This window comes from Saimiri boliviensis, chromosome X, assembly GCF_048565385.1.
Source record: "Saimiri boliviensis isolate mSaiBol1 chromosome X, mSaiBol1.pri, whole genome shotgun sequence".
NCBI classification, from domain to species: Eukaryota; Metazoa; Chordata; class Mammalia; order Primates; family Cebidae; genus Saimiri; species Saimiri boliviensis.
The window spans coordinates 126,064,798-126,089,438 of record NC_133470.1 but is presented as its reverse complement, the minus strand read 5'-3'; the positions used below and the strand labels follow the sequence as shown (position 1 = coordinate 126,089,438).

General features: G+C 41.7%; 1 protein-coding gene across 3 annotated transcripts in view; it reads right to left on the bottom strand.

Annotated features, from left to right (window-relative positions):
• Window positions 1-24,641, bottom strand: part of COL4A6 (collagen type IV alpha 6 chain) — a 309,755-nt gene that overhangs the window by 44,982 nt on the left and 240,132 nt on the right. For all 3 annotated transcript variants that reach the window (XM_074391649.1, XM_039464115.2, XM_074391650.1), the window contains exons 5-13: window positions 23,404-23,448; window positions 17,466-17,582; window positions 14,436-14,504; window positions 12,730-12,765; window positions 8,600-8,662; window positions 7,427-7,462; window positions 7,207-7,248; window positions 6,096-6,188; window positions 4,829-4,882 (exon numbers count right to left, since the gene is read on the bottom strand). In XM_074391649.1, coding sequence (XP_074247750.1) covers window positions 4,829-4,882; window positions 6,096-6,188; window positions 7,207-7,248; window positions 7,427-7,462; window positions 8,600-8,662; window positions 12,730-12,765; window positions 14,436-14,504; window positions 17,466-17,582; window positions 23,404-23,448 — 555 coding nt within the window. The remainder of the gene's footprint in view (window positions 1-4,828; window positions 4,883-6,095; window positions 6,189-7,206; window positions 7,249-7,426; window positions 7,463-8,599; window positions 8,663-12,729; window positions 12,766-14,435; window positions 14,505-17,465; window positions 17,583-23,403; window positions 23,449-24,641) is intronic.

The window sequence follows — 24,641 nt, the reverse complement described above, 5'->3', positions numbered from 1 at the left end:
AAAAATAAATACATAAAAAATGTAAAAAGGGAAAAAAAGAAAGAAGGAAAATTTGTGTGTGGGGATTAGAGCCAATAAAAGATAAATGGCTTGGCAAGACACTGGCTGTGCTGTAGGTTCAACTTTTTTCCCAGAACAGGGAGCCACTGTACAGGGACCTGCTGAACAAACTGTTCTATCAAGATGCCCTGGGACTGGCCCCGACACAGTCAGTCCTCCTCATGAGTGATCTTGCAAATGCTGCTCCCACACTCCTCCTTACCCATGGCCGAAAAGCCTCACTGGAGCTAGCTTAACTGTTTCCAGGCCTGCTCTCCTTGGCTCTGAACTCCTGATGCTTTTTGGTTCTGAGGAGGTTCAACTGAAGAACCCCATCTACCTAGTAGTTACCCCTACTGGGTAGGTGGGTGGGTAACTTTTGATCTACTCAATAGTTACCTCGGGATTTGCTAGTTTCTTCTCTTCGCCCTTTCCTATGTATTCCATTTTTGCCTTCCCCTATGTTTGCTAGTCCCTGGGACATAGGGCACGTGGATATACAATCCTCTCTGACGACCTCCATGGAAGGACCTGTGGCCTACAAGTGTGAGTGTGTTGCTGAAGACAGTGGGATAAAATGTGCGAAGTGAGGACTGAGCCAGAAAATCAGGGATGTTTGGTCAGTGCAGAGGGGCCGAGAGAAAGAAGGTGAGGCACAAATCTGTGAGGTTGGGCACTTTGTCTCTTACAAAGATTTGGACTCAGATAGGAGGAAAACAAATAGTTAAAGGGAACATTTTGGATTACCTGGAGATTTCTCTGCTTAGTGCTGCCTTGTTTCTGAATGAGTGTGTATAATTGAAAACTGATGTGAAGGCTTTGGATTTGAGAAGTACATTTCATCTGAAAAGTCCAGAGTATCACAAATGCATTACCACTTTTCTCCTCATAACTTTTCTATCTTAAGGCATTCATAGATGGTCCTATGAATGTTCTCATTAAACAGGTAGAGATATTAGGACTGAAGGAGTTACGTGATTTGGCCAAGGTCACGGGTTAAATCTGTGCCAGAGTGGACTGAGAACTCTGGTTTCTTGATTCCTACCCTACAAAAACATGTTTTTCTATGTAAAGGGGTTACTTTCCAGCTCTGATGTCTTTACAATCAACTGGGGTGTCTATTTTTCAGCCCACACTCTGAAACACTGGAAATACTGAGCTTGAAATAGTACTGCAATTTATCACCATGAATTGTTGTCAGTTTCTTTTACAGGACAAAAGGGAACGGGTTGAAATTGCAGCAGGGGAAATACTCTGGGTTCAGATGTGGAAGTGAAGCCGAGGGAGGGAGTGTGAGACAGTGAAGGAAGCCAAGAACACCCAAGGAGATCATAACATCCTTTTTAGAGATTTAGAGATAAAAACCCCACCACGACTGGGATTAGAATAAACTGGACTGTAGGGGGCAGTATGGTATGGAGAAAAAGCCGCAAAGTGGCTAGAATTCAAGAAAGCTGAATTTCAATCTCAGCTCTGCTAATCACTAGCTGTGTGATTCTGGACAAACCTCTTTACCCATTGAGGCTGTGGTTTCCTCATCAGTACAAGGGAGATAAGTCTGGCTCACCTTGCTTACCTCACAGGGACAATGCCAGGTGGCTAGAATCTATGTGCAATGCTCTACGAAGAAAGGTGAAAACCTGATTCCCAAACCCACTTGCAAAGTACTTTCTTCTGTACCGTCCAATAGAAACATAATGCTAGCTACTGTGTTATTTTCATTTTTTCTGGTAGCCACATTAAAACAGCAAAGTAAACAGAGTTTAAATGATATATTTTACTTAGCCAAATATATATAAAAAATATTGTCATTTTAACATTCAAGTAAAAATGTTACTGATATAGTCTAGATTTATTTTCACACTACGTTTTTTAGATCTGGTGTGTATTTGACACTTACAGTACATCTCATTTCAGATCAGCCACATTTAAAGGGCTCAGTAGCCACACATGGCTGGGGATTATCTTATTGAACAGGACAGCCTTATGTTTTGTAAAGAAACTTCACATACATTATTAGTTAGGTCTTAAAAGAATTGAATATCGAATATATGCATGTTCTCACTCATATGTGGGAGATAGTAAAGTTTATCCTATGGATGTAGAAAGTAGAATGAATGATACCAGAGGCTGGGAAGGGTGTGAGTGTGGGGTTGGGGGAGAGATGGAGAGAGGTTGGTTAATGGGTACAAACATAAAGATAGAATGAATAAGTTCTAGTGTTTGATAATGGAGTAGAGTGAATACAGTTAACGACAATGTACTGTATATTTCAAAGTAGCCAGAAGAGAGATTTGAAATGTCCCCAACACATAGAAATGACAAATGTTTGCAGTTATGGATATCATAAATACCCTGCCTTCATCATTACACAGTCTGTGCATGTGACAAAATATCACATGTACCCCATAAATATGTAGAAATATTTTATATCAATAAAAACTATAAATATGACCATCGTCAAGTTGCAGACATAAAGAGAGGTTCGGTGACTTGCCAAAGTCCCAGAGCTGGGGCTGGGTCTAAAGTTTGGGTGGTTTGTGTCCAACACTAAGGTTCTCTTCCTTTCTGGTTCATTAGATACAGAGGTGATTAAAATCAAGGGGACTGAACAGATGATTCTCCATGCTCCCTTTATTCTATGGAGTAATAAGAATCATCATGGAAGGAACCTGGGCCACTGGCTCCACTGCCTCTGCTTTCTGGCCACCACCCATAGAGACCCAAACTATTTCAAAGTACTGTAGGGAAGGAATGGATTCATCCATTCCCTTTGGTCGAGCAAGAACAGGCAGGCCTAGTCATCTTGGATTCATCTGTTTCCCTCCTGATACCTACTCCCAATCCATGAAAATCTTGTCAGGTCCTTCAAAACATATCTTGTGATTTAAAAGATACATTCAACAAATGTAATGTATTGGTCCTGTTTGTCTTCGTATTCAAACAAGGCAACTGTAAAAATATATATATCTATAAGACAAACATAAATTTGAATTCTGCCTTGTTAACTGATATTAATTACCGATCACAAATTACTGATGATGATATTGTCACTGTCTTAAAAGGCACTTATCTTTTAGAAATACACAGGTATTGGCCGGGCGCGGTGGCTCAAGCTTGTAATCCCAGCACTTTGGGAGGCCGAGGCGGGTGGATCACGAGGTCAAAAGATCGAGACCATCCTGATCAACATGGTGAAACCCCGTCTCTACTAAAAAATACAAAAAATTAGCTGGGCATGGTGGCGCGTGCCTGTAATCCCAGCTACTCAGGAGGCTGAGGCAGGAGAATTGCCTGAACCCAGGAGGCGGAGGTTGCGGTGAGCCGAGATCGCGCCATTGCACTCCAGACTGGGTAACAAGAGCGAAACTCCGTCTCAAAAAAAAAAAAAAAAAAAAAAAAAAAAAAAAAAAGAAATACACAGGTATTTGTGATGAAACATTATGTCTATTATTTGCTTCAGATTGGCCATAAGTTGCTAATTGTTGAAATTGGGTGATGGGTACACAAGGGATCATTATATCATTCTCTCTGCTTTTGTAAATGTTTGACATGTTCCATAATAACAAGGTTATTTTTACATTGTGAATCCATCCACTTCTTTCCATTTCCATTGCTGTCTCTATAGTCCAAGTCATCACCACCATCTCTTGCCTGGACTACGGCAATAGCCTCTGTGTTTGCTCTTTCACCCTTCCCATTCTCTCTCTTCTTCCCCCCACAGGCAGAGTGATCTTAAAAACACAAGTCAGAGCCTTTGAATGGCTCCCCATTACATTGAAAATAAAAACCTACATTGACCTATGAAGGTAGCCAAGATCTGGTTCTTACTTCTCTATCTGAAATTATTAGCCTTGCTTACTCTGTTCCACTTACTCACCTTCTTACTGTTCCTCAAAAGTACTGAGGTTTTCTTAACCTCAAGGTCTTCACACTTACAGTTCCCTCAGCCTTAAACTCTCTTTCCGATCTTCCCAAGACTTGCTCCCTCATAATATATAGGTCTCACCTCATATATCACTTCCTCAGAAAGGCCCTTCTTGACTGCTCTGTCCCAAGTAGCCCACTATGTTCCCCAATCACACTTCATCACTTTACCCTTCTTTCATCTTTTGTATATCGCCGCTATATGAACTTGTTATAGATTCATCTGTTTGTCGATTTCTTGTTTGTTTTTCCCTCACTCCTGCATTTGAATGTAATCTCAAGGACAGGGACTTTTACTTAGTTACTGTTGTAACCTCCAAGTCCAGGAAAATGCCTGGCACGCAGGGACCCTCAAAAGGTAATTGTTAAGTGTTAAGAATCTAAGCTAGAAAGGCAGATATGAAAGTGGACATAGGATTACTAAGATTAGCTACCATTTACTGAATAATAAGTGCTAGACATGTAGTAAGCCCTTTTCATGCATATTATCTCATTTAATCCGCATACCCACCCCATCATTCTCCCCTTTTTTGTAGGTTAGGAAACTGAGGCTCAGAAAAGTTAAGAAATTTTTCCAGGGTCTCATAGTTAGAAACTGGCAAAATCAGAAGTCAAGTCTAGGTTTGTTTTAACTCTAGAGCTTGAGCTAATAAACTCTAAGATACAAAGCCTCATGGGGAACCATGCTTATGTCTCCATGTGTTTGAGAAACAAGAACATCTCCTTAAATGCCTTCTACTAATGAAGATGGTGGCATTCTCTACAATATCCATGGAAAGAGGTCTTTCTATTAGCCTTCTACTGGTACAGCTTTTGTCTAATCAGACCCTTGAACACAGGTTGATCAAATAGAGAGACTTACCGGAAAGCCTGGAGGGCCACTGATGCCTGGAAAACCCTTAGGCCCTGGTTCACCCTGGAAAATCAGCTAAAGGTTAGTGAGTGACATTAGGAAGCAGTGAACAGACAGGGGGATGTCTCTCTGAAAATACTTGGACTGAGGACTGGGGGACCAATGAGTTACCAAGATTAGGGCAGCCGAGAGTGGTGCAGATTCCTCAGGCTCCCTAACTAGAAGCTGTACCAGGATGTCTTAGTTCACGGAGCTCTTTGCTGTGGGAGGAGGATGATGGACCATAACTGTCTAAAACAGAATGTCAAATACTGAGGCTAATTGGGAGACAGAAAGGATGATTGTCTGTTTTCTTTCTGGTGGAAGAAGCTGTTCAGTACAATTTCCTACAGCAAACTCCAGGCAGCAAAGAAATCCAGAGTTTTGGGAAAACAATTTGGATAGGGACACGTAACAATCTGAAAATCATAGAAAAGCTCCCTCAGTTTTGGGAAGGATCAAGGAAGCAGACAATCTCTTTTGTGTTCCCAAATCAATGACAACTTTCTGTCAACCTGGAGGGTCCTGGGGCTATTGCTTCCACAAAGACAAATTTAAAGAAATGAGACTAAATACATTCCCCTGCCTAGGCCCCTTGGCCATGGGAAGAGAATCACAAAGCTTAAAGGTACTCTGGAAGGAAATGCGAGTTACTGAAAGATATCTGCACATCTTAACAGTAAACAGGCATTCAACTGCAACCATGTAGGCAGTAGATACTCACTCACAAAAAATACAGATCATGAAATATTTCAGTTAAACAGGTCTAGTGTAAGCTTTGGTGGTTCAGATCGGGTGAATTAGGGCATCTCTTGCCACTTGTTGACAGTATATCCTATTTTCAGGGTCATGTTTTAAGGGCAAATAATTTCTTTAAAAAGATAATTCAAGAGCAGTTATTCTGTCACAGAAGGAAAAGACAATGATTTAATGTTTGTTTTAGTATATTCAGCATATCAAAAATTGAATATGAAACACTGAAACAGAGAAAATAGCACTTAAATGAATACTCAGATGCCCAGGCACACTTATACCTACCCACCAAGAAAGAAACTCTGTCTTTTAAGAAAGCTTTTCTTAAGGGACAAAATAAAGAAGACTTTTTGCTCTCACTCCTAAACAAAAATCCATGACCTAGAACCCTCTATACTTTCAGTATTGTCTGGTTATTAAAGTTCTGCTATTATAATTATAGGAAAAGATTTATTAATTTTTCCTATTCTTAAATGTTCACTACCTTGGATCCTTTCTTCCCTTTGGGGAATCCCATGAATTCCAGCTCTCCAGTAGACGGTGGAGGTCCTGCTGGGCCAGGGAGGCCTACATCCCCCTGTAAGATCAAACGGGACATTAAGCAAAGCGTAAACCACAGCAACCATTTCTTCAGAGGGAGGGTTTGTCCTCTCGATGTAAATCACAAATAAACTGTCTCTTACTTTGGCCTCTTCACCCTCGTGGCAATGAGGAAACAAAACTCTTATTGCCAAAGGGAGAGAGGAATTGTAAGCCCAACCAATGCGTTTCCTACCAGCACTGCAGAGGGAATAGCCAGATGGATAAAAGAAAACTTTAAGTTCACGGTTACTACGAAATAATGTTTAGAAGAAAGTAAAAAAGGAATCAGAGCAAGGTGAATGGCTACCTCTTGGCAACAATGATGTGACTCTAAGTGGTCTAATCCTTGCTAAGAGCACAAGCAGAGGCAATGATTTCCATGTGAGAACATTGGAGGCAAGAGTTGCTCCTTCAAAAGGCAGTGCAATTGTTAAGAGAAGGGTGGGAATGGCAAGCTCTCAGCCTCGCTTGAAGCTCTGAAATCACCATGCCATTGTAAAGACAGAAATGAGGGAAGGAGGCAAATAAAAGAGAATCGTGAAAGAGAGGTTAAAGAAGAGAGATAGAAGAGAGAGACAGATACAGAGAGAGAGTAGGACAAAAAGGAAGAGGAGGAGGAAGTGGAGGAGGGGGAGGAGAAGAAAGGGTGGAGAGAAGAGGGGAAGCAGGGACAAGGAAAGAGAAGGGAACAGAATTCACAAAACACCAAGGAAAGACTTAGCTGGAAGTAAGAGAAAGACTCTCAAGGGAATATATTTGTAAGACATACACCTTCCACAGGTAGGAAGCAGGGAGATGACAATATTTTGAGGGGAAAAGAACCACAATAGCCCATGTGTGGCATGTGCACATGAGCCCTCAAGAGATCCCGTCAGAGAATCTATGTGGGTTGGGAAATGCTAATTTCTCAAGGCGAAAAACAAATTCTCTTACACAAGTAGGCACATGTGTGTAATCAGACACATTTCTTGCAGCAAACAGAATGCAGATTGTATCTTCTGAAAGCTATTTACCTTGACTCCTTTCTCTCCTTGAAAACCTAGCCCCATATTCCCCTGGGGAACAGGGATACAGGGAGGAAAAACAAAATCAATTACTAAATAAGCTCTGGGAACTTAAATTGAAATGCAATCTTTTTACCAGAAAGTAGGGTTAACCAAACCAATATCCCTCTGGGAAATCCAGAGTACTTAGGGGTACGAAGCAAAATGCCCCAAGACAGAGTATACTTACATCAGGACCAGGAGGACCGGGAGGCCCTGGAAGACCCTAGATTAAAAAAATAATAAGAAAGAAAAGAGTTAGTACTTGTTAGTTTCAGTCAAAAAGAACGTAGCAGGTTGAAAGTCACTCCCCAGTGACTCAGCCCACGTCCCTGCTTTGGCATAGTAGATTGTAGCTGCCTCTCCTATGGTTCCCTTTTATCTCCTTTGAAATCTCCCAAATTGACCTGGTAATCACATTAATGCTAAGACAGTGAAGATGTCATGTGTCATTCCTCCCAATAGGCCAGAAATTTTTCAATGATGACATTTGGTGAAGCTAAGCCAAAGTACTGAGTAGTGGGATTTCTTACACTGGAAAGAACAATGTACACAGCTTTCCCAGAACCACATAGATGACTGGCTATGCTCTTCTTCTACCAGTGTAGATAAACAAGTTTTGTGTCAGAAAAATGGGTAGGTGGGTACAGCTCCCCAAGATGCAGTGTTAAGAAGGAATTTGAAGCTTTTTCAGTGTTCAGGGTGGGCGATGGTGGTGGTGGTATGATTAATTAGCAACACCTCTCATGGGTGAGGAAGTAGAAGTTGGCAATGGATGTGTCAGGGATCTGCCATCCCTGGGCTCTACATTAGGTTGAGCTAGGCTAGGAGGCTTTGGAGGCACAGATTGGATGGTCAGAGAGACTCTGATAAATAACTCCAGTAGCTCCTAGCAAGAGCATGCTTTACTTTAACTCTCCAAGGACCGGTCGCGGTGGCTCAAGCCTGTAATCCCAGCACTTTGGGAGGCCGAGGCGAGTGGATCACGAGGTCGAGAGATCGAGACCATCCTGGTCAACATGGTGAAACCCCGTCTCTACTAAAATACAAAACATTAGCTGGGCATGGTGGCTCGTGCCTGTAACCCAGCTACTCAGGAGGCTGAGGCAGGAGAATTGCCTGAACCCAGGAGGCGGAGGTTGCGGTGAGCCAAGATCGCGCCATTGCACTCCAGCCTGGGTAACAAGAGTGAAACTCCATCTCGAAAAAAAAAAAAAAAAAAAAAAACCTCTCCAAGAATGGAGGTTGCCCTTGTTCACCAGAATGACCTAATTTACAGAGGCTTAACACTGAATCCATAGCATGGCAGGGAAGACAGTGATGTGAATACTGTGATCACACACTAGGCTTAAATTGATCTTACTTGTAATCCTGGTGGTCCTGCAGGTCCTACAGCTCCAGGAGATCCAGGTGCTCCTTGTTGGCCCTAGAGAGGCAAGTTTTTACCAAGTTCAAAAAGCAAGGCAGTTTTCCAAGAAAAAAAAAATATATATCCACGAGAACTGTACAAGAATGCTCATAGCAACTTTATTCATAATAGTAAAAAATTGGAAATGTTCCAGTTGCCCAATGATACAAGGATTGATACACTCTGATACATTCACACAGTGGAATAAATGCCTATAATAAAAGGTAGCAAACTACTGATATATGAAACAATGTGGATGAATCTCAAAATCATTGTGTTAAGTGAAAGAAGCCAGACCCAAAAGGCTGCAGGTTATATTATCCCCTTTACATGAAGTTCTAGAACTGGCATAATGGAGAAAAATTAGGATCGTGGTTGCTTTTGGGGTGAATTGGGGTAGAGATTGACAGGGAAGGAGTAGGAGAAAACTTTCTGAGGTGACAGTAATTTCCTGTATCTGAATAGAGGCTTAGATTACATACGAGTATGCATTTGTCAAAACTCATCAAACATATACTTAAGATTTGTGTGTTTCATTGTATGTAAATTTTATACAAAAAGAAAAACCTACAAAGAAATATTGACGACTAATTAAAGATAGACATGCTACAGGATTTAGAAGTGAGTGAACTCTTGCCTACTAGTTACTTTGAAATTCATTAAAAATAGGATGGGGGCCGGGCGCGGTGGCTCAAGCCTGTAATCCCAGCACTTTGGGAGGCCGAGGCGGGTGGATCACGAGGTCGAGAGATCGAGACCATCCTGGTCAACATGGTGAAACCCCGTCTCTACGAAAAATACAAAAAATTAGCCGGGCATGGTGGCACGTGCCTGTAATCCCAGCCACTCAGGAGGCTGAGGCAGGAGAATTGCCTGAACCCAGGAGGCGGAGGTTGCGGTGAGCCGAGATCGCGCCATTGCACTCCAGCCTGGGTAACAAGAGCGAAACTCCATCTCAAAAAAAAAAAAAAAAAAAAAAAAGGATGGATTAGGCCGGGCGCGGTGGCTCAAGCCTGTAATCCCAGCACTTTGGGAGGCCGAGGCGGGTGGATCACAAGGTCGAGAGATCGAGACCAACCTGGTGAACATGGTGAAACCCCATCTCTACTTAAAAAAAAATACAAAAAATTAGCTGGGCATGGTGGCGTGTGCCTGTAATCCCATAATCCCAGCTACTCGGGAGCCTGAGGCAGGAGAATTGCCTGAACCCAGGAGGCGGAGGTTGCGGTGAGCCGAGATCGCGCCATTGCACTCCAGCCTGGGCAACAAGAGCGAAACTCCATCTCAGAAAAGAAAAAAAAAAAATAGGATGGATTAAACACCACATGTTCTTACTTATAAGTGGGAACTGAACAATGAGAATGCATGGGCACAGTGAGGGGAACAACATGCACTGGGGCCTGTCAGGGGGTAGGGTGGGGGGACAGAGAGCATTAGGAAAAATAGCCAATGCACGCTGGGCTTAAAAGCTAGGTGACAGGTTGATAGGTGCAGCAAACCACCATGGCACACGTTTACCTATGTAACAAATCTGCATGTCCTGCGCATGTACCCCAGAACTTAAAAATAAAAAAATAAGACGGATTAATGGACAGATAGAGGGATGGATAGATGGATAGAAGAAGAATAAAACAAGGACAGTTGGCCCTCTGTATCTGTGGCTTCCACATCTGTGGATTCAACCAACTGTTGATTGAAAATATTTGAAACAATGGATGGCTGCATTTGTATGGAATATATGCGAACTCTTTTGTCACTATTCCCTAAACAATACAGTAGAAAAACTTTTTACATAGAATTCACATTGTATTAGGTATTGTAAGTGACTTAGAGATGATTAAAAGTATAGGGGAGGATATGTATAGGTTACAGGCAAATACGACACCATTTTTTTAAATAAGAGATTTGTGCATTCATGGATTTGGGTAACCATGAGAGGTCCTGAATTCAATCTCCCATGGGTACTAAGGGATGACTGTATAGTAAAATATTAATGGTATGTGTGTTCATTGCCAAATTCACTCGACCTTGCTCTATATTTGAAAGTTTTCCTATTCCTATTAGAATGTTAGTTAGAAAACAAAAACTTTAAAAAGAAAGCAGAAGAGTTATATTGATATCAGATACAGTACACTTCAAGACAAATAATGTTACCAGAGATAAGGAAGAACATTTCAAAATGATAAAATAGGTCAATTTATCAAGAAGACATAACAATCTTAGATGTCTATGCACCTAACAGCAGAGTTTCAGAATACATGAAGCAAAAACTAAAAGAACTTCAAGTAGAAACGGTCAAATCTGCAATTACAGTTGGATATCTTAACATTCCTCCTTCTCCAATGAACAGAAACACTAAACAAAAATATCAATCAGGACATAGAAGATCCAAACAATATTATCCATCGCCTTGGCCTAATGGATATTTTTAAGGTCATCATACCCAGCAACAGTTGAATACATATTCGCTTCAAGTGCATACGGAACATTCACCAAGATAGACCATATGCTGGGCCATAGAACAAACCTTAACAAATTTAAAAGAACTGAAATCACACAAAGTGTTCACTCTAATTGCAATAAAATCAAACTAGAAATAAATAATAGAAAGATAGCTGAAAAGTTACCAAATATTTGGACATGAAGCAACACAATTCTAAATATTCCATGGGTCAAAGAAAAAATCATAAGGGAACTTAGAAAATTTTTGAACCGAATAACAACAATGTTAAACATAAGACTGAAATTGCAAGAGAAAAATGGTCTGAAGAAACGTAAGAGTCAATTTCCAATGGGGGAGCAGGAATAACGTGACATGGCCTGGGCAAGGGGCAGAGAGGGTAAGAGAGGATAGAACTCAGACAGGAGGGAAAAGAAAGGAATAAGTCCAGAAATAAATGACAGTATGAACACCGTTTTGAAAATAACTAGCCATCTGTGATCACCTTGCTGATCACAAATACCTTATTCAGCCACCAAATATTGTCTCCCCAATTCGAAGCAGTTTGTATATCATGCCTGTGTATGTGGACCAACACTGTGCCTTTGTGGGCAGAGAAGTAAATACCTAAGAGAAGCTATGCAGCAAGTACAGTGGATGCTGTTCTGTAAATTTAATGAATATACTATCTAAGCCAATTGTTTTGCCCTAGGGAATATATATGGCTTTGGTGCTTATTCAGCTGTGTTTTCGTGTGTGCTTGCACACATCCCATTTTGTGCCTACTTTTTCTCACATAACTCCATAACTCCCTATTAGAAAGCCTCCTCCCACTGCTAGCTAGTCTGAACACCATTCACACTCCTCAGAAGCTACCTTCTGTATCTGAGACATAAAAACTCCTATGACATATCCTTAAGTGAACAGCATCTCTTCTCAAGTCGCTGTGGAATTTTTATGCCACATTCCTATTAGTTTTTCCCACCTTTGGGGGCAGGGACTACGTCTACATTGTCACAGAGAGTACTCGTAGCATTTTGCTCATAGTAGGTGCTCAATATCAGTTGAGGACTGCAAAAGAGAGAGGGAAGAATGAAAGAGTGAATACGGGAAAGGGAAAGAAAGAAGAAGGAAAGAAGGGTTTTTTTCTTAAGCTGCTTCAAGAAAACAGTGATGATAATGTGGAATCTCAATGAAAAATAATGCTCTTATTAACACAACTCACAGCCTTACATAGACACAGTATTTCAAGAGTCCCTAAAAGGAGTTTCCGTGTGGAATACCTTTTAAAGCAGTGTGCTCTACTTTTGATTTACCCACAACACCCAACACACAGAAAACATTTAGTAAATGCTTGCTGAATGAAAGGCAAAATACTTTCCTAGGGGAAAGTACATCCCAGTGAATACATAGGTCTCTGGCCTAAAGACTGAAAGGCTGCTCGTCATGCAACTTGAGGTGGACAGTTCATCCTCTCAGTGCTTTCTCATTTGGAAAATGTCAATACTGTGACTCATTCTACTTCAACTGTCTAGATTTTCCTTGAGGTCTACAAAGACCTTTAGGTATCATAGAGGAGAATGAAAATGCACCATTGGTGATTGTTAGTCAACACGGAGAGCTCAACACATAAATAACAACTTACGGTGATTCCATCCAGTCCAGGTAGCCCAGGAGCCCCCTGAGAAACAGACAAAGGCAGGTCACTGAAGAGTTTAATAAATTAAGCCTGCAATATTTCAGACAATTAACATAACATTATCATAGGGACAAAAACACATCTCGGAATCTTGGGCCTCCTCTGCAAGGTCTTGTGTTTTAAATAATGCATGAATTGGACATACTCGACTGTGTAGACTGTTTACTTTTTTCCGTAAGAAAAATCTGGACTGTAGAAGACACATATTATAGCCTTGGCTGAACAGGATTTCACATTTTACTTGGATTAATTAATTTTCACCTTTGCTAGGAACTTATCAATTAGAAACTACTTCTACGGGCTGATGATTTTCCTACTCCTTTTGGAGGAAAGCAAAGCTACCTTCCCGTGTGCCTTCATCCCCAGAGATTCTGTGCCCATATGTATACAATGCAAATCAGACATTTCAAGGGAAAATCAACAGAGCATACAGTCTCTGATTACGTTTTAATTACTTTGCCGCATCTTTAGTTACTGCATGAATCAGTAATATAACCATCTTGTGAAAATTGCTGTGTTCCACTAGATCCAGAGTCTCTGATTTTTGGCGAAACCATTTAATCAATTTTTGCTAAGACAATAACCAAATTTTGACACCTGCTAGTCTTACTCCACTTGGCTTACAGTACAAAATCAGCTCTCTGTAGCATGGAAAGGCCACTGCCTGTTTCAGCTCTTCGGTGAACTGGCTGTGTGGCTTTGAGCAAGTCAGTACACCTCAGTTTTTCTATCTGTAAAATGAGCAATATGAGTCTGACAAACACATGGTCCTTTCCAACTCAAACATTCTGTCTTCTACTATGGCTTCTATAGTTAGAAGCCCATACCCTAAATCTTGTCCAGCTCTCCAGCCACCCATCCCCATTACTGCCTTCCAAAGTGATTTCCAGTGTCCCGGGCTCTATGCACTGATGGAAGACAGAAAAGAGCCATCAATTAGCTCAGTGAGCTCAGTGCATCTTCTCTTCAGATGTTGGGCACATAAATTCTCATTTGCTACCAGGGCAATGGTGGACTCGTGTCCTGCTCTGCAAGGGAATAGGGCCAATTATTCGGAGCCAGGGTTTACTGAGGCTCCATAGGATACCAGGCAACACGGTCACAAGAACACAGAAGGTTCCTGTCAATTCTGGGAAGAGATAAAAGTTTCCAGCCAACTGCAGGGCTGGCTGATGGTCAAATTTTGCAGACATCCAGGGGCCCGGCTAGGGTGATGGGTTGGTGTGCAGGGACAGAGAAGGGCAGAACCAGGATCTTTGGCTAATGGCCATGTTGAGATGGGCAGAGACATACATGGCTTCAAACCAAGGTATACAGACATCAAGGATTCTAGAGTAGATAAAAGGTATCTGCCTCCAGGAAATGTCTTGGTTTGTCAAAGAAAATGATACCCATGCGAACTGTTTGTTTGCTGATCTGTCTCCTATTTTTGGTGTAGATCCTGCAGAGCAAATCTCTTTGACAGTATAGTTGCAAACATTTATGTTAATGTTTCCACCACAAAAAGCTCCAGATCCTTTTAAATCCAGCTTGGGCTGGATTTAAATAGAGACACAGATGCTAGTTCTGGAAATGTTTTCATTGGAGGTGGGGCCCAATGCTGGGGAACCCAGCTTACAGCCTACTCAGCTATCTGCCTTACAGGCTCTTACCTTCATTCCTTTGAAACTACCTGGAGCAAGGACAGGGTCACCTTTTGATCCTTTCTGACCAGGAAGCCCCTGAGTAAAATAGTTAAAAAAAAAATTGAAGAAGTACACACACGTATAGTCTTTTTAATTGCATAATCTGATCAGATAGAGGATGGAACAGCAAGAGCCTGAAACTATGTGGCTTTTTTAATGGCAAAATAGGCTGTACTAAGGGGTAAAACGTATTCCTTGACCAGGTGCTGTGATTCAGAGCTGTATGCCCTCTCAATCACCAAGCCAGGAGTCTGTAAAGGGATGAGGCTCGAATGGGTCTGAAATGTGTTAAAGTCAGAGATTTTACGTCTATTTAGAGTACTGATTTGAACAGCCAGATATAACTCATGTAATGGATAGTTCACCGCTTCACCCCTCAGGTATAGGTCACTGACAGAACCTTTGTCTAGGACAGAGGTTAGTAAAATTTTATGAAAAGAACCGGATAATAAATAATTTAGGCTTTGTGGGTCACATCTAGACTCTGTTTTATATTCTTCTTCTTCTTTCTTTTGCTTTTTCTTTAAAAAAAAAAAAAAAACAAAAAAAAACAGGCCACAAGCCAAAGGCCATGTGGGCCAGTTTGTAGACCCCTGGTCTAAAAGAAAAAACAAAACTACCTTCATCCTGTACTTCTACCACGCAACTTCAGCTTCAAAGCCTAAGAGGCTGGTCTATCTCATTGCTAACATGCAAAATAGTTCAAAGAACCCAACTCCAATCTTTCAACTAGATGTTTTGTTGTCTTAGTGGCAGATGCTGGCTAATATCTGCTAGAGTTTGTACTCCCAGGGATAATCAATGTCCCTACAGGTAAGGGGAAGTCAGGATTCGTGTTTGGAGTAGGGTTAAGCTTTGTGGACTGAAGCATTTATTTGATGATTGATTCCTTCAGCACAGGAATTATTGGTATCATAAAACAACAATGTGGTCCCAGAAGCAAAAACCAGTTTTTTTCCGAATACTGCCTGTTTCACCTTATTCTTGTGGCCACTACTCTCTTCAAAAAAGCTTCAAAGAAGCTGACTGAATGATATGCTCTGTATTCAACAAAGGGTCTGCCTCAGCTTAGTAAAATACATGCCCAAGTTTTTATTTAGGCTTGAAGTTAAGTTTAGAGACAGGACTAGGTTTTTTCCTTTGTCCTTTGTCTGAGGATATTTATTACCTGAAAATTTATTTTCTCCCACTAGGGGGCAGCATGTCTTTGCTTTGCTGGATTTCCGTGGAAATGTTTTGTTCTGTCCCTGGTTGCCATGGCAATCTTTAGAGAACTTTGCAACTCACTTAGTTCATCCTATGTCAGTAATACATCTTTCCTTACCTTCCCCCATCCCCCAGCATATTGGTTTGGTCCTTATATGCCAATCTGGGGCATGTGCTTTGCCCATCTATCTCATTTTCTCACATGTATACCCACACCCCAACCTGGTCACTAAATGTGGTGGTGCTGCTCTTCCGAAGAAGTGTCAACTAATTCATGTAGCTATGAAATATATCTAATGAAATGACTAGATGACCCTAAATTGTTATTTTGTATGTGGTTATTGACGTGGTTACAATTTTCAGACAAATAAAATTGGCTTGATAACTGATTGAATATAGTAGATAACGGATAGTTTGACTGTTTAAGGGCTTCCACGTGTTAAACAAATACATTCTCAATTCTGAATTACTTCATAGTCACTACTTAAATAATAGTAAGCCAATTTTCCTTTTTGAGATATTTAACAAAATTTGTCTCTTCTAATCCCATTCCCTTTTTCTCTAAAAACCATGCTAGAATTTAAAATTGGAAGAGTTTAATTTGTCATCTACATTTTAGATTTTTTATTCTATAGATAATAAGACAAGCAGATGTTCTGCTGTCAAGACAGTCCATGTTATTGTTGGCCATTCTTTACATGGATAATTCTTAATGTCATTTGTGCATTGTATAAGGAATGTTGTTTATCAGTATATAGACCTACTGTTAGTAGAAATGATGTATGGCAGGCTTTCTTGAATAATATGTATTGTAAGTTTATTTCCTATAGTGTTATTATGCTTCCGATTCTTTCAAATAAAGCTAGTTTTTAAGGAGGAAAAAAAAGAAATATGTCTAATGGATGATGTGATTTCTAGTTAAATATCTCAGATTGGTACCCTCATTAGTTTAGATAATTTCAAGGGAGGTCAAGAATGGGTCTGAAATGTGTTATTTTTCTCTCTCTAGCCACTTGTAAAATCAGCCTGGAAGGGCATTCATTGTATTTACTAAAGATCCCTTAGATCAAAATATCTGAGCCCTATCTGGATGAATGAAATTAAATAAAAGTGGTGACACTGGGATCCAATAAATACCTTATCAATACCATAACCAAGGGTTATAATGTGGGAGTGTAGCCACAAAGTCTGTCACTAGAGAGTAGGGTTTCTCAACCTAAGCATTATTGACATCTTGAGCCAAATGATTCCTTGATGTTGGGAGGGGGCTGTCTTGTGCCATCAGCACACCACTAGTTACGACACCTCAAAATATCAATAGTAATTGCCAAATGGTCCCTGAGGAGCAAAAATCGCCCCTGGTTAAAAACCACTGGTATAGACAAAGCTTGCAAGCTCTTTAGGTTTTAGTTTTAGTGGTTCCATGATCCCATATACATTATGTCTTCCAAACATTCCTCAATATCATCTAATATGAGACCATGTCAAATAGCCCAAGTGTGTATTTTGCCATGAAATTTACTACAGCCTTTTAACAATCTCGCCAACTTCACAAGCAGCATTAAAAAAGGCAACCCTAAGCAGTATAGCATGTGCATACCCCATTGCAACTGGCATTCTTCTTTAGACTTTTACTGTTGTGGTGTTGCCAGTATTGACTCCTACATTGGACAAGGGTCTGTAGTGGCTGCCCCACAAAATCTTAATGAGGTTTCCAGAGAGACAGAAAAAGGGCATACTTGGAGACAAGCAAAGCCATTTGAAATAAAATGCAAATATCTAGCAGCATACCGGTGGTCCGAGAAGCCCAGGATAGCCATCAGGGCCTGGAAATCCAACAGCTCCTTGAGTTCCATTACAGCCGTCCAGACCAGGTGGGCCTCTGGGGCCTGGCTGTCCAGGGTGGCCCTGTTCAAAGAGAAAAGAAGGAATCAAGTTAGCCACAGGACTGTCAGCTACTCTAAATGGCTCCACAGTGAGAAAAGCCAAGCATGCTATTCAACTCTGGCTCCTTGTTCACTCCCTTAGCCCCATCACGTATGTTTGCATGTCTTTCCTTTATATTCAAGCATATGAGTCTAATCACAGTTCAGTGTTGCCCCTCCCAAAAAGATCAATGCTTTAATAGGGACCAAACTGAAACCAAAGGAATCAAATATGAACAGATGGGATACACAAGGTGTTACAACTTTACCTTCCTTGTATACAAAGACGTACTAAAATTGGGCTTAGCTGTCTGGCAGCTGAACTGATACCAACAGGGAATCATGCCAGGCCTTGGGATTCCTCAGGCCAGACAGAACCTGAGCAGCCTGGCATGACTTTCAGTATTGGAAGCTCTTCATAGGAAATGATGCTGGATTTTGGTTAACAGAGCAGAAGCAGCTCCCAGAGCACCTCCTCTCCTGAAGGTTGCTTGGTCCAAAATAAGCAAGTTCTGCAAGAATCACATTTTCAATATCATTTTATCATGCTCACACATCAGGCTATTGCTTCAGTTAGAAAACTATGTTTTCCTCTTCTCCATACTAACTACTGAGGCAGTTGTTTTGCTGGGGAATTAGTAATCATTCTCATACAGTTCATCTGAACTCAATAATTTCCCAGGGTGGGCCTTCCTTGGTACACAGTCTACCATTTTGTAGAGAAAATATCTTTTTTAATCCATCAAAAGTCAATTGTGTGATGGGCATGCAGCAAAGAGATGACCAGAAAGACCAGACATATAGACAGGTCAATACAAGGTAGATTTCCCCCTTGCTGACCCAAACCACTTTAAAAGCCATATATATAAATATATATATATGATTTGAGGGAAATATGCCATATGTTAAAAAGTGAACATTTCAAGTTATTAAAGGAAACAACCTTTTATCAAATTCTTATAGAGAAAATACTCTAGAGACTTGTGTTTTATTTTCGTTGTTATTATAGTCGTAAGAGCTAGACAGACTGTTAATACAAATGTGTGAGTCTAGACTACCAGACTCATAGAATTCAAAGTCCAGAGGAATGGTCAATAAACTTGTCTTTACAATAAAGTTGTAGCAATCTGTGCCTCTGCAGACACAGGTGATGATTTTTTAATTGCACTGCGGAAGCTGATTTACTCTTGTTTGCCCTGAAGATCTACACTCTATCTCCCCCAGATCTGTGTCCTGGGAGCTTGGCTTCTATAGACTGTACCACCTAGGCTCCCTTTCCCTCTGTCTTCCAGTTGTATTTGGCCACTGGGAGACATAGACTGGAGAGATCAAAGCAGGAAGAGAAAGACACAGGTTATTTATTTCCCCCAGGGTCTCCCTCCTTGGCTCTATTCCAGGGAAATGGACAAATTACTCCATAGTCTGAGCTCCTTTTCAGCAACAGCTATTTCATGGTTCCAGATCTCACTGGATTCCAGTATTACCATTCCATTTTTTTTTTCCCTTTCAGGTCTAAGGCTAGCTTTGAGTTAATCATTCCACCATCCATTGTTGTTTCCCTTAATCTTTCCCACTTCTGTTAAATATACCCTTCATTCAATTCTACTCAGCTAAACCTTTCAGGTGAGGTGTCTGTTTCCCGCTGGGATCCGTATCATCCCTATTATAAAATGTCCCAGCCAAACTTGCTAAGGGTTATCTCTCAGCTAGGTTACAGGGATAAATTGAGGCAAAACAACAGGCTGACTCAGTACCAGGAGTCTTCCTTACTCCTGAGCCCTTGGTTCTGTTTGACATCAAAACTTTTTTCTGGATTCTTAACCTTTGGAATCCACATCTTTTGCTGAGGCCTGAACCTTTTCTAGTTTTATTGCATGAGCTCCTGATATTTCCTACCTGTAGGATTTCAGGGATACCTGTTTACGCTTTTCTACCTTAGCTGAATTCTCTGGAAATTAATCTCTGACCTCGGACTCAGATCAATCAGCCCCTTTTCATCCTGCTGATACCAAGGAATAGGTAGACAAGGCCTATTTGAAGCCAGTTAGACTTGTGTTCCAATCTGCTTGAGCCTCAGTTCCCTCCTGCATCAAATGGTGATGAATAATACCTACCTTATAGAGTGACTGTTAGCATTAAAAGTGAGGCCGGGTGCGGTGGCTCAAGCCTGTAATCCCAGCACTCTGGGAGGCCAAGGCGGGTGGATCACAAGGTCAACAGATCGAGACCATCCTGGTCAACATGGTGAAACCCCGTCTCTACTAAAAATACAAAAAAAAATTAGCTGGGCATGGTGGCGCGTGCCTGTAATCCCAGCTACTCAGGAGGCTGAGGCAGAGAATCGCCTGAACCCAGGAGGCGGAGGTTGCGGCGAGCCGAGATCGCGCCATTGCACTCCAGCCTGGGTAACAAGAGCGAAACTCCGTCTCAAAAAAAAAAAAAAAGAAAAAGAAAGAAAAAAAAAAGTGAATAATGCCATCCCATTGCGTTATGGTTAAAATAAGTGAGTCTAGGTTTACTAAGTAAGAGCTTAATAGTCTTCTCTCAGTCAAGTCAGCAAGGATAAACCTCAGGGCTGAGCTCTACTTCCTCTCAGTTCTCAGAACCACAGAATTTCTGGCACATTGCCCCTATCTTCTTATAGCTAATGATTTTACATATGTGTGTGCCAACCTTCCAAGAGCATATATCTCTTCAAGGGAAAAAACCATAGTTGTATATTGCCTCAAGGGACTGAGCACATGGAATAGGAGGATCTGTTGTATTCCAGAAAAACCAAAGCAATGTTCCTCAGAACCCAGTTTCAAAGGAAAAGTTGCCATTTGGTGAGTGGTATGTGTTCACTTTGAGGATATAAATCTCATGTGCTCATTTACAAGTCTCCAGGCAAGGAACTAAAGATTTGGGATTGACTCCATGGGGAAAGCTAAACACAAATTGCCAAGTGAAAACCTCTGCTCCCAACTTCGTTGAACTGAAAACATTTGATAAACACAAATTTTGTTGTGGATGCCAACAGCTGGGATACCATTAAAAGCCACAGCCCTACCGTCCCTAGTCTATGTTGTTCTAATGTTGACTATGCTAGGAATGCTTGTTTGCTCACTCTCTTGATTAGGTGTTGTGCCCCTTAGTACAAAGACTTAGATTATGAAGTGACGACTCATCCACTCATGTTGAAATTGCGTACATGACAGCAAAAATGGAGTTTTAAGACCAAAACTGGTGACACATATGTTAACAATCGGCTAATATTAAGAGGGGAAGCAGATCTGTGCAGTGATCCAGTTTAGCAAGATGTGTTGCGAAAGCTGTTGGTTTCAGCCAAATTGCTTAATATGTGTTACTGACAGTTGAACAACATCAGTCTGACTGGGCCTATCGTGTCCGTGTTTCTCTGTCTGAGGGAGTCCTGACAGTCTAAGAACTATTGCTAGGCACTAGAGCAGGCATCCTCAAACTACGGCCCGCGGGCCGCATGCGGCCCCCTGAGGCCATTTATCCGGCCCCCTGCCGCACTTCAGGAAGGGGCACCTCTTTCACTGGTGGTCAGTGAGAGGAGCACAGTATGTGGTGGCCCTCCAATGGTCTGAGGGACAGTGAACTGGCCCCCTGTGTAAAAAGTTTGGGGACGCCTGCCCTAGAGGTTGGAGTCAGCCTCCCCCAACACCTTTAGAGTGTTTATGCATAGTTTAGTCATGGGCCTCTTGGGCTTCTCAGAGGAACAGAAATTATAATTTGTGCTTTCAAGGAGCTGGATGAGACTATCACAAAAGACTATCGCTAACTCCCATGGGGCTGTAGGCAGTGAGGAGCTAGAGTATTTGAGACAGTTACCAATCACTCCTGGGAGATTAGAGATGGAAGGAGGAGATAGCACTGAACAGATGTTCAATAAATACTTCTTGAGTGGCTGGAAGAGAGAGAAACAAGAAGAAAGAGGGATTTTATGGAGTACTGAGGTTTGGAGCCTGCAACTAGGATAATCACAAGTCAAAAGAAAACATACAACCTTTGGTCAAGGAAAGGGCCAAGGGGGTGCGGACTTCTACTGGGAGCAGGAAGCTCATTTAGCGGGTCTGAACAGCTGCAACTCATTCTGTCAAGCAATGAGGACTCCAAGAGAAGTCATCAATTCCTGCAAGCTGTAGGGCTCTCTTGTCCACAAGCTGCAGGCAAGAGTATTCAGCTGGACTCTGGGGCAGGTTCCAGCTCAGAACTGGAAGCAACCTCACTTCCTTCCAGCTCCCATTAAAACGAGACTGAAGGAGGAAGGGCATCCTAAGAAGATAAGCTCCAAGTCCCCGACTCATCTCTGGCAAAGCAAGGTCTGCAGGATGAATGGAAAAGGCTGCCTCCAATTTGCTCGTTTCCTTTACCCAGTGGCTCCCAGAAGATACATATTCTGAGTGGAGACTCTGGCTAAAGGGGCCATAGGAACCTTGCCATAAGAAAATGCCAGGAGACATCATAAAATGATGGCCAACCCCATCCGCTTATTTTCCCACTGGTCTATTTCTGGCCATTTTGCACACTTTGCAGTTGAATAAAATGCAGAAGTCTGGTGACCGACTTGTTGATACATGCAACAGATATGAGGTTAGTGAGCCTTCAATTCTTCAAATCAATAAATGTCTGCTAGATCAGAGGAGACAATGAATCAAATAATATTATCTTTAAGGGCAGAGCCACATGATTCCTCTATATCCCCATGGTTGAGTGCTAACAGATAGCAGGGGCACATTAAATGTCTACAGACTGGGAAAAAGAGATTTGAACCCCTTTTCCTGATACTGGACGATTATTGAGCATAACACAAAAGCTGTTAATTATAGGGCCTCCAAAAATTGTGCTGTGATACGGTTCAGAACAACCTCTGAGTGGCTGTTGAAAGGATAAAAGCAGGCTCTAGAATCTCCCTCAAATGAAGGAGCTGCACTTTTTTCCCTCTTCTCTATGCTGAGACTCTGTTCTCTCAAACAAGATTGAAAACCACCACTGTAAACAAACATAGCCCAGGCTATGGCTTAAATATATAGAGAAGGATCAAAGTGGAAAGCTAAAAAATGATAGCCAGTAAGTTCCAAATATTCTGCTATAGGAAACGTCACTGAATAAAGGCTGGCGCAATGCTACCATGGAATCGCTAGGTGGGATAGGTGCAGATATAGGATGAAAACAGAGAAACTAACGGATTACGCTGGATGGATGGAAAAAAGAAATGTCCGCAAGTTCCAAACCTTCCACTTATCTTGAGCAGAGCAGAGGCCCACAGGATAAATTTTGCAAAAGGCTGCCTCCAAGTGATCTTTGGAGTATCACTTTGTGAAAATGTTAAAGGAAAATTCACTCTGAAATGAGGTATGGCTGAAGAGAACAAATTATGAAATGAAATGTGTCAAGAAATCATGAAGGATTTTACCCTCTAATTTCATGTACCATCTTAATTGCCCTATGAGGATATATAAGCTCCAATGTGGCTCTGTCTCTACACCTTAGAACCAGTTCTTCATCTCCAATCAAAGCTCTCTCAACCCACAAGACCTAACTCATGCTGGCTAAGATATTGATGGTTATGGGCTACACAAGTCCCTCCACTCTCCAATCATCTGACATAGCGCTGATTGTGCCTGAATCCAAGGGCAATCGCGTGTGATCACTGGCCTTTAAACCTCACCACACATATCTTAACACTTGTTCCTAAGCATGCTTGCATGAGACAGGATTGTTGCTAAGGCCAAAATGTCTGAAACGTGATGCAGAACCTAAAGGTTATGAAAAGTGCATCTGTAGATAACACTCACCGGAATCCCATTGATGCCAAGAAAGCCAGGAACTCCCATGGGACCCTAAAAAAAGAGCAGGAAGAGGAATGTAAGACACAATCAAGTTGATGTTCATTAGACTCAGTAGGTTTGTTTATGAGTCAATGGCCTACATTTTTAAGAAGTATTTTGTAACCCCCTCCCCATATTGTATCGCCTTGATTCCTACTGCAGTTCCAAGTGACCATTTACCTCTACCTAAGTCTTTAGACAGGTCTGTGTTCTGAAACCAGTTCTTGTTTTAGGGAGTAGAGTCTAGGTTTTAAAATGAAGGCTCACTATTACCTGCTGCCATCTGGGGAAAACTGGAGGACCTTGAATGACCTAATCACAAGTTTCTGTCTCCATTATGCTTCTGTAGATAAGATCCCCTAGCCAAACAACTCTCCTTATCAAATGGACCAGGTGCAATTCCTGCTCAGCCCCTGGAACAGCAGTTTCAATATCTTGCTGGCCTACTGGATTATTCAAACAAGCCAATTGTATCTACCTTCAAGAACCAGGGTCACTCTGCCCTGCGGATACTACAAAGTCTGCTTTTGCAGCCTCTTCTTGTTCACAAGTGCTACTCCTATGTGGCCATATGTGGCGTGTGGTATCCTCCTCCCCTGAGCTGTGAGTATATGTGATTAATAAATTGCTGTCAGTTTCATCTGCCCAGTGTCAGATGTCATGTCTTTGGTCATTCCCATGATCCTAGTGTGGGAATCCTTCCCCCACCAACAGGGTGAATAGAAGGTGATTAAAGTAGGCAGGGAACATAAACTGAGCTGCTGAATAGTCAGCCTGCCACGGTGACATTATCACTCTTGTTTCTTGCAGCTCTTCCCCTGTATTTGTGACCTAGATTTCTTCTAAGCACTCTGACCCCTTTCTTCCCAGTATCCATGCTTAGATTCCTGATCTCTGTTGCCCAGGTGATTCGACTTCTGATCCATGCACAGTTCAAACCCACTTGACTTCCTACTGCAGTGAGCCTATTTGTCTAGCAAATAGCTAATATATTTACTTTATGGTGTGCTTGCTATGGGAGACCTTCCAGAAGTGGGCTAATCCATCAGCAGGCCGTCACCCATCCCATCTCTTATTAAAATGTGCAGCCTGGGCTGGGCGTGGTGACTCATGCTTTTAATCCTAGCACTTTGGGAGGCGGAGGCAGGCAGATCACGAGGCCAGGAGTTTGAGCTCAGCATGGCCAACATGGCGAAACCCCATCT